This window comes from Mauremys reevesii, linkage group 8, assembly GCF_016161935.1.
Source record: "Mauremys reevesii isolate NIE-2019 linkage group 8, ASM1616193v1, whole genome shotgun sequence".
Lineage (NCBI taxonomy): Eukaryota > Metazoa > Chordata > Testudines > Geoemydidae > Mauremys > Mauremys reevesii.
This window is the reverse complement of record NC_052630.1, coordinates 107,308,226-107,325,344: the sequence shown is the minus strand read 5'-3', so window position 1 is coordinate 107,325,344 and position 17,119 is coordinate 107,308,226. Positions and strand designations below refer to the sequence as shown.

Here is a 17,119-nt window from a genome sequence, read left to right as displayed (position 1 = left end):
TAGTATTTCTTTAACTGAACTAGGTAAAACTCCATAAATGACTGGAACTCAATTAACGTAAGAAGAGTGTCAAATATTTTGAAAAACAGATTTACAGCAGTCATTTCCTTCCAGCCCAAAAGGCAGTGACACGGGAATGACCCTGGCAAGGCATTAAGAGCAGCAAGAGATTTCGCATGCAGCAGTTAAAGTTCAGTGAAAGTTTCACTTGGGTCCTGTTGCTTTTAAACAGCACAGGCTCTGTGGTCCCAGGCTGGTGGGGCATCTGGTACCTCCCCATGTAAACTTGCAGGCTGGGGATGGAGAGCGAAGGGAACTGTGCAGTAGACAGGGTGGAGTTCTCTCTCAGGGGCAAGGGACAGGAGCACAGCCGCCAAACCCCACAGACAGCAGGGATTCACAGGGGATGGAAACGCCAATCCCTTATAGGAACACCCTGTTCTCCTCTTCCTGTAGCGTAGGACAGCATGGAAGGAACAGGCATCTTCTACGAACATGCTTCCCTGGTCCCAGTGAACCCCCAGAGCTGCAGTTCCTTAACAGACCAGAGCCGAGAGGTGCTTCCACTGGGTCATAGATCTTGGGAGTGCTGCTATATTGGGGCGCCTCTGTACTTTGGAGAAGAGATGGGCTGGGGGGCACCCACAGGATCCTAGGGCTTTCACTGTGGAATTGAGAGCTCACTTCATTTTTAATGGAGGGAAGAAAATCAGAGACCCAGGGCTTGTCTGGGGGCAGACAGAAGAGTTAACATTCATTTTCAGTGAGTCTCCTGGTGGCTCTCCTGTAGGCGGCAGGGTTTGTGATCCTGTAGCTCAGCAGCAGTGGTGTAAACCCATAATGGCTGCGTATTTCTCGTGGCTGGCTGAGTGCCACAGACGTGGGGGACTGAGAACATGGATTTAGTTGTTATTTAGTTTAATATCATGTTGCAAGGGAACTATATAGACCAGGGGTCGGCAACCTTTCGGAAGTGGTGGGCCGCGTCTTCATTTAGTCACTCTAATTTAAGGTTTCGTGTGCCAGTCATACATTTTAACATTTTTAGAAGGTCTCTTTCTATAAGTCTATAATATAGAACTAAACAATTGTTGTATGTAAAGTAAATATGGTTTTTTAAATGTTTAAGAAGCTTCATTTAAAATTAAATTAAAATGCAGAGCCCCCCAGACTGGTGGCCAGGACCCAGGCAGTGTGAGTGCCACTGAAAATCAGCTCATGTGCCACCTTCAGCACGCGTGCCATAGGTTGCCTACCCCTGATATAGACATTGCTGCTTAGTTAATGTAAAAGCTGCTGCCACAGTCAAGTCTTCTAATGTGATGTTATTTTAGGGGCATACGCAATTATTTTTCTAAGGACTGTGGGTCAGTTCTTAGTGTAATGGGACTAGACAGCTGTTGCTGGTGTAATGTTAGAAAACAAGAAATCTTTGGGGGTTGTTTGTTGGGGTTTAAAGAGGAGCAGCCAAAGACATGCTCAGAAATCCTCACGATAGGGACAATGCAGGAATTGTACAAGTTACACCCAAATAGGTACTTAGCTCAAATGTCTGTGACCAGGAGAAAATTCACCTTTTATTACTAAAAAGCGACACAGAGTCCTGTGGCACCTTATAGACCAACAGACGCATTGGAGCATGAGCTTTCGTGGGTGAATGCGTCTGACGAAGTGGGGATTCACCCACGAAAGCTCATGCTCCAATACGTCTGTTAGTCTATGAGGTCCCTAGGACTCTGTGTCGCTTTTTACGGATCCAGACCAACACCGCTCCCCCTCTGATACTTTTATTACTAGAATCTGTGTATTAACAAGCTGTATGCAAACAGAATCAGAATTGTGTGTAAAAATGTACAATTGTGAGAGTTTGGAAATTCCCAGTGCAGGTTGGGTGTGACGATCAATTCTCATCAGTTTGTACATTTCATACGAGAACGTTTGCTCTTGTGTGTTTACTTGGCCAGTAAAAATCCCTGCAGGCAAAGGCCACAGGAAGAGGAGGGGGGAGGGAGAGCTCAGGGGTTTGAGCACTGGCCTGCTAAACCCAGGGTTGTGAGTTCAATCCTTGAGGGGGCCACTTAGGGATCTGGGGCAAAATCAGTACTTGGTCCTGCTAGTGAAGGCAGGGGGCTGGACTCAACAACCGTTCAGGGTCCCTTCCAGCTCTCTGAGATAGGTATAGCTCCATACGTTTATATCATTCTCCCATTGGAGTGGGGCCCAGGTAAGTGGGGGCAGAGTCCGGCCATCAGACTCTTCAACAGCTTTGTCTTCTCATGAACATAACCATTTTCATGCTGCTGCCACACAGTGTATGTGTGAGAGAGAGAGAGAGTGCAATGAATGGAACTAGTGTCGCTAGTGGACAGGGCTTTATGGGAAGTACATAGAATTGTAGGGCTGGAAGGGACCTCGAGAACTCAAGTCCAGTCCTCTGGGCTGAGGCAGGACCAATTAACCCTAGATCATCCGTGACAGGCATTTGTCCAGCCTGTTCTTAGCACCCTCCAATCATGAGGATTCCACAACTTCCCTTGGGAGCCTGTCCCAGAGCTTAGCTACCCTTAGAGTTAGGAAGTTTTTCCTAATCCTAACCCGAATCTCCCTTGCTGCAGATGAAGCTGATTACTGCTTGTCCTACCTTCAGTGGAGGTGGAGAACAATTGATCACTGTACCCTTTATAACAGCCCTTAACCTGTTTGAAGATTATCCATAGGTCCCCCCCTTCAGCCTTCTTTTCCCAAGATTAACCAGGCCCAGGTTTTAACCTTTCTCCGTAGGTCAGGGCAGGGTTTCTAAACCTTTTACCATCTGCGTTGCCCTGCTCTGGACTCTCTCCAGTTTGTCCACACCTTTCCTGAAGCCTGGCACTCAGTGCTTCAGCTCAGGCCTCCCCAGTGGCGAGTAGAGCGGGACAGTCCCCTCCCGTGTCTGGATGCTTTGCTGGGGAGCTTGGAAGAAATACGTTCAGGTTCCCTGTTTGTTTCAAGTGGTCACCTTTCTAATTGCATTAGGCAAGTCTGAGTTTAATAAATGTTGTTATTTTAGTCACCTGTAGTTTTTGCCCTTTCACGGGTACCTCCAATACACTACAACTCCCAATAAACTGCTGTGCACTCCATCCTGCTCGAGCCAAGGAGCTGTGCTCTCGGCTGCTGCTCCCTCAGGAGCAGGTCGGGGGGAGGTCTTTGTGTGGCAAGTGCTGGTCACATTGAGTAGTTCTTTGCCAGGACAGTGGTGCCAAAGAGAGGACAGAATAAATCAATCTCTCACTGTCTCTTGAGCTCAAGAAGAGCTGGGCTACTGAGCGATGGGCAGTGCTGTTTGGGTTCACCCGCCTGGGCAGCTCTGTCGAGCAGTGACTTTACTCACCTTGCATGAGGACATCATTAAGGCCTGTCTAAACATGGCAGTTGTGCTGTTTTAACTAAACCGGGGTAGTTAAAGCAATACAACATACTGGGGACGTCAGGTTGCCAACTTTGCAAAATTTCAAAACCGGATCCTCCAGCAGGAGTGCGGGAATCTTCCCCATAGGCCCTGCCCCGCCCCACCTTGTCTGAGGCCAGGCCCCCTGCTCGTTCTTCTTCCCGCTTTCCCCCATCTGCTCTTCCCCTCTTTCCTACCAGGAGGGACTCACCTGTGGAGCCAGGGCTGGGAGCTGCAGGTAGGAGACGGCCCAGGCTGAGTAGGGGCTGGCGCAGGTGATGACCCAGCACCTCCCCCACCTGCAGTAAGCAGACCTTGGGAGTCCAGTCAGTTGATCTGACTGGACGCTGTCAGGTCCCCTTTTTGACCTGCCATCCTATGGGGGTGTACAGCGGATTCCCCTGCCCTTTCGTTGTGCTTTCAGGCTTTGAGTGGGTGCATTAGGAGCGAAAGGGAAAGACGAAGGGAGGGAGGGGGTAATGAGAAGAGGGTGTTGGGGCAAACTGATCAGCCCACGGGGGAGACCGTTCGGAGTGAAAATGCAGCAAACGCTCTGACACCCTCTGTGTTCTCGTTTCCTGCTTGGACTGTTCTGCAGCAGCTCTGCTGACTTCAGTCTCTGGCTCCTCCCTGCAGTTTTCTCTAAGGCCACATGGCTGGGGAGTCCTAGTGCCCTAATGGGGGGTTCCCCCAATCCAGAAGTGTGCAGGGGTGCTGGTGAGGAAGGGGTACTCCTGGCTGGCCCCATTCTGCTCCCCCAGTGCAGCGGTACCTGCTTACACTGCTTTGAAAGCTGCTGACGGTGAGACTCCGCAGAACCCCATGCGTTACGTTCCCCATTCAGCATTAGTATTCCCCCTCTGTCATCTGAGAACCGCTCCTGGATTTAGAACAGCAGCTCCGTGCTTATGGCTATTTTAATCTCTGAAAACAAATTTACCCACTTCCAGCAAAGAATTGACCTATTTCATGCTTCCTCTCCCAGCAGTGCTCACTGTCCTAGCCCCAAGATCCAGCGGCTGGAGAAGGGAGGTTTAACCCTGTGCGTGAATCGCTGTATTCATGCAGGAAAGGCCGAGCATGGTCGCTTGAACAGGAGCCTCTGCTTGTGGGCTGGGAGTTTCAGATGGCGCTGGCTAGCTGGGCAGGAGGCAGCTACCTGGCAAGCCGGAGGTGGTGGTGGTGTGCCTAGGAGACCTGAGTTTCTCTACAGATCCAGAGGCTGGTGACTCTGAGAGTTGGCACTTGGCAGCTGAGGTGCAGATGTAGCTGAAGGCCCTGCAGAGGCAATATCTGTCCCAGAGCCATTGGCTGGAAATCAGTTCTAAGGATGACAACTAACAGTGTATATTCCTTCTTTTCCCCACCTCAGAACATCCCCACCTTGGGAAGTGTCGCCATCACCATGGCACTGCACAACTGTGATGAGGTAGCAGTAGCTGGATTTGGCTATGACATGAATTCACCAAATGCACCACTACATTACTACGAGAGCATCAAGATGTCTGCCATAAAGGAGGTAAGGCGCCCGGGTGCTCGCTGAACCGCCTGAGTCCAGGACTGTGAAACTGGTGCGAATGGATATTGCTTTTCCTGTGGAGGAGCATGAGCCAAGGGTGGCTGGGCTCCAAGCCTCTGCCAAGCAGACGACAGCCGGATGTTTACACTTCCACTTCCAGGGACACTCTCAAGCATAATGTATGTTACCAATGGCTACAGGCTGCTTGGGAAAGTCCTCTGGCAGACACGGGTGGGGGCGAGTCCTTCCCCTTTGCAGAGCTAGTGCTGGAGGCCAAAGGAAAGGATGGAAAAGCTGCAGATAAATGTAAACTAGAATGGGCTAATCCTGCACTGGTGCTGGGGAGATGGGCTCAATGGGGGCTGGTAGGATTTTTCCATCTATTTTATTACTCTAACCAATATACTTTTTGTCATATGACCCTCTCCTCTCCGCTCCTGCTGAGAACTGTGGAGGAGAGGGCTTTGCCGATGCATGTTGTCTTCCTGCTGCCTGTGAGCCCGCAAACGAATATACACACACGTCCTTCCACCTACACAGAAGTATTTGACGAGGCTGGATCGACACTACCAGCTTTTACTGGGACAGCAATCCTGGGCAGGGGTGTGACGTTTGCAACATTTCTATACTGATAAAATCCCTGGTGTAGACACAGTTATACTGGCATAAAAATGGTATTGCTGGTTGTCACGGAGTCCCCAGGCGATGCTCTGAACTGCTCCCCACCAAGCCAGGCTGGACTCTGGGGAGCCTCCTCTCCCTCGGAGCAGCCTGTCTGCAGGGCAAGAAGCTCCCACGGCTTCACCTTCCTGGATCTGACCTTGGAGCATTCAGCATCCTCTGCCCCTCCATGCGCTCCCCACAGCGAGTCCACCCGGGCGGGGTCCTGGGGAAGCCACCGGGTCCTGCCCCCTCCCCCGCACTTTGCAGTCAGGCGTGACTCTCAGCCAGCCAGTAACACAGAGGTGTATTTAGACAACAGGAACACAGTCCAAGACAGGTCTTGCCGGTACAGACAACAGGACCCCCTCAGTTAGGTCCATCTGGGGCCCCCAGGGAGGCCACAGCCCCGTTGGGAAGCCCAAGCCCCGTCGGGGCCCCCTCCATTTCCCAGCCAGTTCCAAAACTGAAAACTCCCCCCAGCCTCTCACTCAGCCTCCCCGCAGCTCCTCCCCCAGCCTTTGTGCAGTGTCCCGGGCAGAGGTGTCACCCAGCTCCAACCCCCCTCCTAGTTCTCATGTTACATACTCACGTATCTGGTCTCAAGGAAAGTCTCCCTTGCCCAATGCAGACAGTCCCAGCACAACTCCCCTGCAACCTTCCCAGGTCAACACTCCCCACTCAGCATTCACATCTCACAGCAAGAACATTCCCACTGTGTCACACTGGTAAGCTTATTTCAGTCGGGGAACTGGCGTAAGTTGCATGGGTGAAAGTGCCTTTTTGCCAGTTTGAGCTGTGTCTGCACAGGACGAGTTTGCTGATGTAGCTAAACTTTCCTAGTGTAGGCCTGGCTTCGGCCTTTTTAAAGGTACCTCCTGTGGTTTGCCAGCTCTCGGGCATGGTGAGGGGCCAGGGGCCTGGCAAAGGGAAGGCTGGCTCAGTGCTTAGGGGTGCTAAGCTGGGACTTGGGAGAGCTGGGTTCAGTTCCTAGCTCCTGATACAGATCTTCATATATGAAGACACCTTGGATAAGTCACTCAGTCCCTCTGTGCCTCAGTTTCCCTATGTAGCCACTGAACAAGGGAGCTTCCTTTCCTCACAGGGGCGTTGTGAAGAGAAATATCTTGGGTTGCAAGATCCTCTGGTGATGGAGGCCAGCTAGGTAACCTGTGATAGGTAAATAGTGGGCTGTGGCAACTCTCCTTCTTGTTCAACCTCTGAGCCCATCCACTGGCAGGGCTTCTGTTGCCACATGTGGAAATGACCCTCAGATCTGCCCCACAGCTGTGGCCATGTGCAATGTTCCGCTCTTTCCTACAGCTCTTCCAGGTTGTCCAGCCATCATAGCTAAACCAGAGCTCCCACCGTTCTGAGCTCCTCGCCCCACCCCACAGGCTTCCCATCCTCTCTACATCTGTTCCAAACAGCTGGTCCTCACTTCCAGGGCTCCTCCCTGCCAGCCATGCTCCTCTTCCGGTTCTGTATTCTGTCTGCTTCCCCCTGCACAACCTCCTGCCCGTCCATGCTGCCCGGGAGTCCTCCCTGGCGCTGCATGCGATACAGCCCCCCTCTCCTCTGTCAGATTCTCCACCGTCCCGCCGAGTCCCCCAAATGAAGAGCTGCCTGGGAACAGGCCCGCTGGGACTGTCTCACCCAGGCAGCCCCAGAACTCTGCTCTGTATGTTCCTGCCTCGTGCCGAGCCCCGTGCTTCTATCTCCCCGCAGTGCCTTGCCTCGGTCACTTTACAGTAGAAACTCTTCAGGGTGGGACCCGTGTTCTTACTTGAGCTGTGAAGTGCCCAGCATAGCTCTGACCCTACACCCAACTGCGATCTAATGCCACAGCCCACAGCGCTGTGCAGCTGCTGCAGAGCCACCGGGGTGCTCAGCTGTTCCTCACAGACAAGGGTTGTTTCCTGGCCACGGCCAGTTAGCTCAGCTCAGTGCTCCTGCAGCAGAATCATTGCTGAGCCCTGCCTCTGTCAGGCGAGCGCACGCACAGCTGCATTCACACAGGGCAGGCTGCGCTGGAGAACGGGGATGCTGCATGCCAGGCCTCAGCAAGCCACCGTGGGCATTGCTGCCTCCATTGCTCTGGTACAAAAAGGCCGGGGAGAGATGCTCAGCTCTCTGCTCTTGCATGTTCTCCATACGCTGCTATTACATGTCACAGGAATTTAATTCAGGTGTGTAGGGGGCTCCCGCTGGCGAAGTCCTGGTGAGTCACAGAACGTGGCGGTAGAGCAGAGCTCTCTCCAGGGAGGTTGCAGGAAGTTGCACTCTGTAGAATGGAATGAGCCCAGGGCTTTGCTGTGTCACCATTAGCATAGTCTGTGATGCAACTGCACTAATGTGGAGAGTCCTCTCCAGCACTGTCATGAAAACATCATCTTCTGCTGGAGGGGCACGTTTGTAACAGCTGCTAGCAAGGAAACTTTTGTCTCTTGGTGCATTTGACAGCACTTTGTGCAGAATCTGATTAGCTGTTTTGTTCAGTTGCCCTTCCTGTCTCCCATTTAATGACCTCACTCTCTTGCCGTGTCTTGCCCTGGGCATGGGGAGAGCTCACCGGGGAGCAGGCCCTGCCCAGGCCCTGCACTAGGGTATTTAATCGCTCACCAACAGAAGCTAGCCCAATAAAAGGCCCTCGCCCTCGCCCACCTGCTCTCCCCGAGTTTGACTCGGGCAGCCTGGGAAAGAGGTGCACAGATTCCAAGGCCAGAAGGAAGCATTGTGATCATTTAGTCTGACCTCTTGTATAACACAGGTCAGAGACCTGCCCCGCAGTCATTCCTAGGGCAGAGCTTTAGAAAAACGTGCAGTCTTGATTTAAACATTGCCAGTGAGTCACCATGACCTTGGTACGTTGTTCCAGTGGTTAATTTCCCTCCCTCTTAAAAATGTATGCCTCATTTCCAGTCTGAATTCATGTAGCTTTAACTTCCAGCTGTTGGGTTGTGTTTTCCCATCCTCTGCTAGACTGGAGAGTCCATTGTCAAATATTTGTTCTCCATGCAGGTACTTAAAGATGGTAATCAAGTTACCCCTTAACCTTCTCTTAGTTTAGCTAAATAGACTGAACTCCTTGAGTCTGTCATTGTATGGCAGGTTTTCTAACCCTTTAATCATTCTCGTGGCTCTTCTCTGAGTCCTCTCCAATTTACCATCATCCTCCCTGAATTGTGGGCACAGGATTCCAGCAGCAGTCGCACCGGTGCCAAACACAGAGGTAAAATATCATCTTGTCTCCTATTTGAGATTCCCCCATTTATGGATCCCAGGATCACATTAGCTCTTTTGGCCACAGCATCACACTGAGAGCTCAGGTTCAGCTGATTATCCACCATGACCCCCAAATATTTTTCAGAGTCACTGCTTCCCAGGATGAGTCCCCCATCCTGTAAGTGCGGCCGACATTCTCTGTTCCTAGATTTATATGCTTATATATAAGCCATATTAAAATGCATAGTTTCCTTGTGACCAGCTTACCAAGCAATCCAGATTGTGCTGTATCAGTGACTTGTCCTCTTCGTTATTTCCCACTCCCTCAATTTCTGTGTCATCTGCAAACTTTAACAGGGATGATTTTGTTTTCTTCCAGGTCATTGATAAAAATATTAAATACAAAGGGACAAGAATGAAGGGAGGGTTACATGGAGACCTATCAGTCAGCCATCTTTTAATCCATTTAATGTGTGCCATGGTAATTTTATATCCTTCTAGGTTTTTAATCAAGATGTTGTGCAGTGCTCAGTGAAGCTCCTTGCAGAAATCTATAATATCAACACTCTTACCTTTATCAACCAAACTTGTAATCTCATTAAAAAAATACCAAGTTGGTTTGACAGGATCTGTTTTCCATTAACCCATGTGTTTGGCATTCATTATAGTACCCCCTCTAATAGAGCCCGTGGGGGCCAGGAGGCCTGTTGGGTAGCGCACCCAGTACCGTGTCTCAGAGAGAGGGCCTTTCAGTTCCATTCATCACCCAAGGACAGGGTTAGCTTCACCTTGGGTTTGCAGTGTCCTTGCCCTCTTCGTATCGGAGGTGAGTGAGACTGGAATGTGGCTTGTGCCCCTCCCGCAGCGCGGGCAGTTGGAAGGGGAGCCTGGGCCCCTCCACTCCACCAGGTTCCGTTCCAGCTCCCTGGAGTGCCCTCAGAGTTACCCTCCCCGGGTCACTTCCTACCACCTACCCCTCCCGCCAGCTCCAAGTCCAATACAAGGTAACAAAAGAAAAGACAAGTAAACCTTCAGCCTTGCCCGGGCTCAGAGTGCAGTCCTGTTCCCCACAGCGAGTTGTCTTCCACGCCCTTGTCCAGGACCCCTCAGACAGATCTGTCTTCCTCCCACCCTCCCACTTCCAGGGCCGCCCAGAGGATTCAGGGGCCTGGGGCAGGACCGGGTCTTCAGTGGCAATTCAGCAGCGGGTCCCTCTCGGAGGGAAGAACCCACCGCCAAATTGCTGCCAAAGAATGAAGCGGTGGCGGTAGAGCCGCCGCCGATTGCTCCCCCACCCTACCGCTTGCGGCGCTGTGCTCCGAGCACTGCACTGAAGGACCCGCCGCCAAAGACCTGGAGCGAGTGAAGGGCCCGCCGCAGAAGTGCCGCGGAAAACCTGGAGCAGCTCAAGGGGCCCCTGCGGGACCCGGGGCCTGGGGCAAATTGCCCCACTTGCCCCCTGCTCTGGGCAGCCCTGCCCACTTCTGAATGGAGTTGCTCCCTTTTAAGCTTCCTCTCCAGCTGGAGCATGCTTTGCAGGCCTGGAGGGCAGGGCTATCATGGCTCTGTGTTATCCGTTAACCCCTTCGGGCCAGTGTAGGTTTTGTACACATCATCACACTCTCCTTTAATTCTTTACTAACAGTCCTGTATCAACTGCTCCATTATCTTGCCCAGGATCAGTGTCAGACTGACAGGCCTCTAATTACCCAGGTCATCCCATTTTTAAATATCAGCACAACAATAGCTTTCTTCCAGTCTTCTGGAACTTCCCTGGTGTCCCAAGATTTTTTTGAAAATCAGCATTAGCAGTCCAGCGAGGTCCTCCGCCATCTCTTTTAAAACTCTTGGATGCACGTTATCCACACGAGCTGATTTTAAAATGTCTAACTTTACTAGGTTCTATTTAACATACTCCTGAGATACTAGTGGAATTGAAAGAGTGTTCTTATCATCATACTACATGACTACCTCATTTGTTCTTTTCCCAAACACAGAACAGAGGAATGTATTGAACACTAATGCCACTTCTGCATTATTGATGATTCTATCATTTACATCTGTTATGGACCAATACCATTGTTATGATTCTTTTTGTTCCTAAAATATTTTTAAAACTTTCTCATTGTCCTTAATGCTGCTGTCCATAGATTTCTCCTTGTTTTCCTTTCCCTTACTTTCATTTGTTATATGGTGTGTTTCAGTTCAAACCCACCTTCTTTCCATAACTGGCCTGATGGTTCAGTCTTTGGTTGGGAGCATGGCACCTCAGATTTACACTCCTCTGCTCCCTGAGAAGCTATCTGTCACTTTGTCCAGGGTGTTCTGTACAAAGGTAAGGGAGAGTTGGAAACTCCTGACATAAGAATGGCCATACCAGGTCAGACCAGTGGTCCCTCTATCCCAGTATCCTGTCTTCTGACAGTGGCCAATGCCAGATGATTCAAATGGAATTAACAGAACAGAGCAATCATCAAATGATCCATCCTCTGGCAGTCAGAGGCTTAGGGACACCCTGAGCATGGAGTTGCATCTCTGAATGTCTTGGCTAATAGCTGTTGATGGACCTTATCTAATTCTCTGTTGAATCCAGTTATAGTTTTGGCCTTCAAAGCATCCCTTGTCAAAGAGTTTCACAGGTTGGCTGTGCATTGTGTGAAGAAGTACTTTGTTTTAGGGCTGTCAATTAATTGCAGTTAACTAATGCGATTAACTCAAAAAAATTAATCGCGATTAAAAAAATTAACTGATTAATCGCAGTTTTAATTGCACTGTTAAACAATAGCATACCGATTTAAATTTATTAAATATTTGGGATGTTTTTCTACATTTTCATATATATAGTATTCTGTGTTGTAACTGAAATCAAAGTGTATTTTTTTATTACAAATATTTGCACTGTAAAAATTATAAACAAAAGAAATAGTATTTTTCAGTTCACCTCATACAAGTGCTGTAGTACAGTCTCTTTGCTGTGAAAGTGCAATTTATAAATTGTTTGTTTATATATACCTTCCCCTGGAAATTTCCACTACATGCATCCGACGAAGTGGATATTCACCCACGAAAGCTCATGCTCCAAAACGTCTGTTAGTCTATAAGGTGCCACAGGACTCTGTTGCTTTTTACTGTACACTTTTTATTTTGTGTTGTAATTGAAATCAATATATTTGAAAATGTAGAAAACATCCAAAAATATTTAAATGAATGGTATTCTATTCTTGTTTAACAGTGCGATTAATAGCAATTAATTTTTTTATCACTTGACAGCCCTACTTGGTTTTGTTTGTTTGAAACCTGCTGCCTAGTAATTTCATCACTAATCAAAGCATCATGAATCCCCTTTTTATTTTGATTTCTTTCCAAAGCTGGGGCTGTTGGTGAGAGCCCTGAAGGACCATGAGCTGCTCACATTTGATCTTTGTAGCTAGGGTCCTGTTCTGTTTGAAGTGTGGTCATTCGATATGTGGCTGCCAGTCTAATCCTCACCTCACACACAGGTTCCTCTTACGTTTCAGTTCCTTGCTACAAGAAAAGCCATCTGCTCCCAACTATCAATAATTGATGCCCCACGAGCCTCCTTGCCTGCCCCCATGACAAATGGTTTGTGATATTGTGGAATCTGAAGAGAGGCAGGTGGATTGCCTTTCTTCCTCTCATGTTAATAGTCATGGTAGCTGGTGCCTGTTAGTCACCTGGGGAGAACGTTGGACGGTGAAGGGGACAGTTGCCTGGATTGTGCCTGCTGCTGCGTCCCTCAAAGAGCTCACAGGCTGGAGTTGACCAGACTGAATAGTAGATGTCGGCTGAAGACAGCGTTCAGAGAAGATACCAATATGTTGTTCCCAACCAGAAGGCTTTCCCCAACCTGCCATGTTGGTAGCCTGTGCGAAATGCTGCTCTTAGCGCTAAGCCTCCAAGTGAGACGTGTCTCTGCCAGTTGTTCCTGTGTCCCCACGGAGGCTTCATCCCACAGACCTAGAGCATCAAGTGCACTTACTTGGGCTCTGCCTGTGGGCCTCTGTGGCCCAGCCCTTCCCATACTGTCCCTGTGGCCCGGCCCGGCCCGGCCCTGGAGGAGCAGTTCATGGAGTTGGCTGTATTGAAGCCATTTGTATACTAACTGTTTTTAGTTTGACAGAGCTCTGCAGAAATGGGAGGGGATCTAGCGTAGGGAGCGGGGGAGGGACTTTGTGTGTGGCTCTTAGAACACAGCTGAGGGTAGCAATGTGTTAACACTGAGGCACACTGGAGCGAGTGTCAGGTCCGTTCTACGGGACTTTCGGTGTGTCACAGAGACGAGCCTCCCATGTTTGTTCTGGACTGACTTGGGCAGAGTGTGTCTCTAAAACGGGCTCTCCGGAGAGCCGGGAGCTGACCCCCTGAAGTAGCCATGCTGGGTGGGTGGAGTGTACCAGTGAAACTTGAATTCCTCCGAGTTGTGCATAAGGCAGAGCCATAAAGCCTAGGATTAAATGAGTCCAGGGACAATTTCCTGTCCCTCCTTGCTCTGCCAGTCGGCCACTGAAATGAAGTCAGGATTGCTAAGACAAGGGACTGCAGTCTGGAGACCTGCCTTCTCGTTTTGCTCTGCCACAAACGTGCCATACAACCTGGGGCAATTCGCCGCACCTCAGTGTCCCTCTCTTCAAAGAGCATTAAGATCTGCCAGTGAAAAGCACTAAGGGAGGCTAAATACCAACAACAGCTGAGCCTGCATGCGGCTCGACAAGGGCCCCTTTGGTGTGATAAGGAGTTGTGGGGAGATATTGGAGGTGGGGTGTGATGGGGTATCACGGGGTTAACAGAGGCCTGAGAGAGGGAGGAGCGGGGTTACTGAAAAGGAAGCTCAGCTGGGGCAGCGTATAAAGCCAGGGAGCTGGGAGCAGAGAGGGGCTGCAGGGGAAGGAGTCCCCGGGATGAGGGAGGTCATCAGGGGCAAGGAGTAAGTCCGGGGCAGAGTGAGCCCTGAGGGCTGTCCTGGAGAAAGGACTCTGGCAAGGAACTAGAAGGGGCTGATGCAGCCACAGGGCGTAGAGTCGGCTCCCGTGGGAAACCCAGCACAAGGCAAGAGAAGATAGAGAGGCTTGGTAGGAAGGAGCCCAGGGAAACAGGAGCAGACCTAGATTGCTGGTTCTAGGTCCTTGGGCTGGAACCTGGTGTAGTGGGTGAGCTGGTTCCCCCACCAGCCTCTGGTAGAGCGGCACAGAGCCCAAGGAGGGGCTGAACCCCCCCTGGAAACAGCATTTGGACAGTTCCCTGGTGCACATTGTAACCCCAGAAGGGGTGGACTTTCTGGTTAGTCAGAGGGCCAAGTTACCAGACCAGAGGCTATTGCAGAGCAGCCAGCGAGCCGCAAGGGAGAACCCAATGGAGGGGCAGCGACGTTTCCAGGCACAAGGAGGCGTGCTGTGAGCCCCGTTCCAGATGTCCTGCCAGGGTCTGCTTTGGGCCTAGTGCTATTCCAAATCGTCCCTAGCAACTCTGAGGGTGCAGTGAACAATGGGGTGTTTCAAAGCTGTGGGGGTATCAGAGGATGGCCTGGATCCTCTACGGGGGGCTGGCCTGAGACAGCCCCCATTGGAGGTCTCTTCCAGCGTAAAAGACTGTGAAACCTTTCCAGTGTCTAAGCACTAGTTAGCAGCTGCAGAAAGGTGCTAGAGCTCCTCCCCGAAACCACTGTTATTCTTACAGGGAACGTAAATACAAACTTTCTCCCGCCTGTGTGTGTGTGAGCATGTGAGAGAGAGAGAAAATCTCTTTGGGAATGTCCATCAAACCGACTGTTCATTGTGCTGTGTCTGGAAGGGAACAGGCCTGCGGGCTACAGTGTGCGTTTCTCAACCACAAGGTGTGTCACTGATTTACATGAGATGCCTACTTGACATCTCCCTGGACACCCCCGAAAGCCCAGTGACTCATCTCTAAGGAATTGGTTCTGATTACACAAAAAGGCCAGTGAAAGACACTCGTTGGCTCACTGCTGGGGGTGGGGGATAATTTTTCACTGTAGAAATGCTGAGTGGCATGGAGCTGTACAGAAGAGGTGAAGCACAGTCTGAACAAGTGTGTACACTTGCTTGGTCTCTGCTTTCCTCATGGGACAATGTGTCATGGTCCCTCGATGTCCAGGGAGGCACCATTATCTGTGCGCAGAAGGCTTCTCCCTGCATCATGTCCTTCAGTGTCCTGTATGGCTGTACGAACATTGCATGCCCTGCCGCCATGCAATGGAACGGCTGAGGACACCTGAATGCTGTGGTTTCTGGGCCATCCGAGAGTTCTGTGTATGTTCCCTGTGGGCAGAAGTCTGGGTTTGGAACCACTGAACTTATTCCTCATGTGCCCCTTAGGACAGTTTAGCTGCCCAGCAAGGATCCCTGTGGAGCAGAACCCGAGGGGTCAGCTTGTGAGAACTCCTGAAGGCCTGGGAGTTAATTTCCTCGTAGGTGAACTTGCTTCCCTCCACACAGGGGGCAGATTGACTTTAATGGAGCTAAGGCAGGTTAGCCCAGCTGAGGATCTGCTAAGAAAGGGTTGGTTTTCCTAGTCCCTTTTGTGCTGGCAGGCATGCTTTAAAGGACGGTGAAGCCAGGGCCAGCCATCTCCACAATGGTTTCTGGTGATCTTGAATATTTCTGATGATGAGCTTTGTGGTTGCCTCTTGTGTAGCACCAGTGCTGCTGGTAACTCTAGCAGAGCACAGGCCTTCTGGTTAATGACTTCCCTGGGGCTGCGTAGTTCTCCAGCAGGCAAGAGAGGCTGACTGTGGAATTCACTTCAGTTCACAAGGAAATGTGATCATATGTGAGAAACTTCAGAGTGAAAGCCTACTGCTGCTCAGCTGTCCATTTAAACTCCTGCTGGGGGACAGCCAGGTCCCCACCAGAGTGTGTCCCATTCAAAGGTGTCCCTGGCAGCCCAGGCCTTCACAGAATTTCGGTGCTGCTTGGCATTGTCTCCTCCTGGGGGTGACATGAAAGGTTGTGTACGATCTGTATGAGCTTTACCTGCAGTACCATCCAGGGGGCTCATGTTTCAATCCCAATTTCTTTTGCTAATAGCTCTGGCTAGGACTTAGGCTCCATGTTGTTTGGAATGTCTTGCAGGCTTTCAGCAAACCTTGTTTGCAGCGCTCCCAAGCTCTTGACAGGGTTGGCTCATTCTAGACTTTTTTTCTTCTGCCACTTTCTCATCCCACACTGCTACTGCAGTAAGCAACAGGATGGCACCAGTAATGGTGTCGTGCATCTCAGCTTTCTGCATGAGACCAGATGATGCATTTTTGAATAAGAAGAAACCCTGTTGCGGGGGAGTCAGCAGGATGTCATAGAGAAGGTTTTGGTGACCTGCCCAACACTGGAGGGCCTGGCCGTACCCTATTAACATCACCTTAAAAGCAAGATTCCCTCCCTCAACCCCCATGCATTTCCTCCTGGAGACCCCACTGGTTCCACTCGCCACCTCGTCCAATATCTTCACAGCTCAGGGATGTTCTCTCCCTCGGCTCAGCCCAGGGGGTAATCTGAAGCATTTTCATCCCATTACAAAACAGCTGGGTTATTTTGATTTCATTTCATATACAAATATTTGTAAAAGATTAAAAACATGTAACTAATAAACTCGTCTTGATGGTGATCCAGCTGAACCTTAGCAACCAATCATCTTACAACACTGAAAGCAGGAGAAACAAGACTGTCTCAGAAAACTAATAAATGTCTCTAAAGATGCACTTGCTCCAGTTACCGTTTATTGAGAGACTTCTACTGTCTGGGGTACTGGAAAATTCCCCCTGATTCTCACAGCTTGATTTAGAACAATACACTGTCTCAGTTAAGCAAATGTCAGTCCCCACCCTGTCTCAGCCATAATTGCTTCAAGGACTTCTTCAGCCCCCAAGGAATAACAGACTAACAAAGCCACACAACATAAACAGCATCGCAGCCACAACGAGGCTTAGCAGTTCTCGAGGTATTTTTGATTCTTCTTTTCCAACAAACTGCACAACAGAGTGGCCGGTCCCATTCTGGTAATACAATCTGTTAATGGCAGCTATTGCAAGACATGGACACTGCTGAGCTGCTGGACAGTCACTGTGCAGACGTAGAGGAAGACCCAGTCTGGGGCTTCTGTTCTAAGCTGGTCAAACAGGAACTCGCTGGTCTGAATTGTACTCTGAGGTGGGGGGTGCCCTGGGGATCATTTGTGTAGGGAGATCCTGTGTACCCATCTCCCCTGCCCACTCAGAAGTCACCTCCAGCATGCTGTCTCCAGACCTGTGGAGG

The 17,119-nt window shown here is 50.3% G+C and overlaps 1 protein-coding gene across 10 annotated transcripts in view; it reads left to right on the top strand.

The window, feature by feature from the left end:
- The window catches only part of ST3GAL3 (ST3 beta-galactoside alpha-2,3-sialyltransferase 3), a 369,636-nt gene that overhangs the window by 330,735 nt on the left and 21,782 nt on the right, over positions 1-17,119 (top strand). For 6 of the 10 annotated variants that reach the window (XM_039483725.1, XM_039483730.1, XM_039483728.1 and 3 more), the window contains 2 exons: positions 4,803-4,949; positions 12,353-12,720. In XM_039483725.1, coding sequence (XP_039339659.1) covers positions 4,803-4,949; positions 12,353-12,445 — 240 coding nt within the window. In that variant the 3' untranslated portion in view covers positions 12,446-12,720. Of the gene's footprint in view, positions 1-4,802; positions 5,647-12,352; positions 12,721-17,119 lie in introns of those variants that run through there. The other 4 variants (XM_039483732.1, XM_039483729.1, XM_039483726.1 and 1 more) reach the window with 2 other exon arrangements.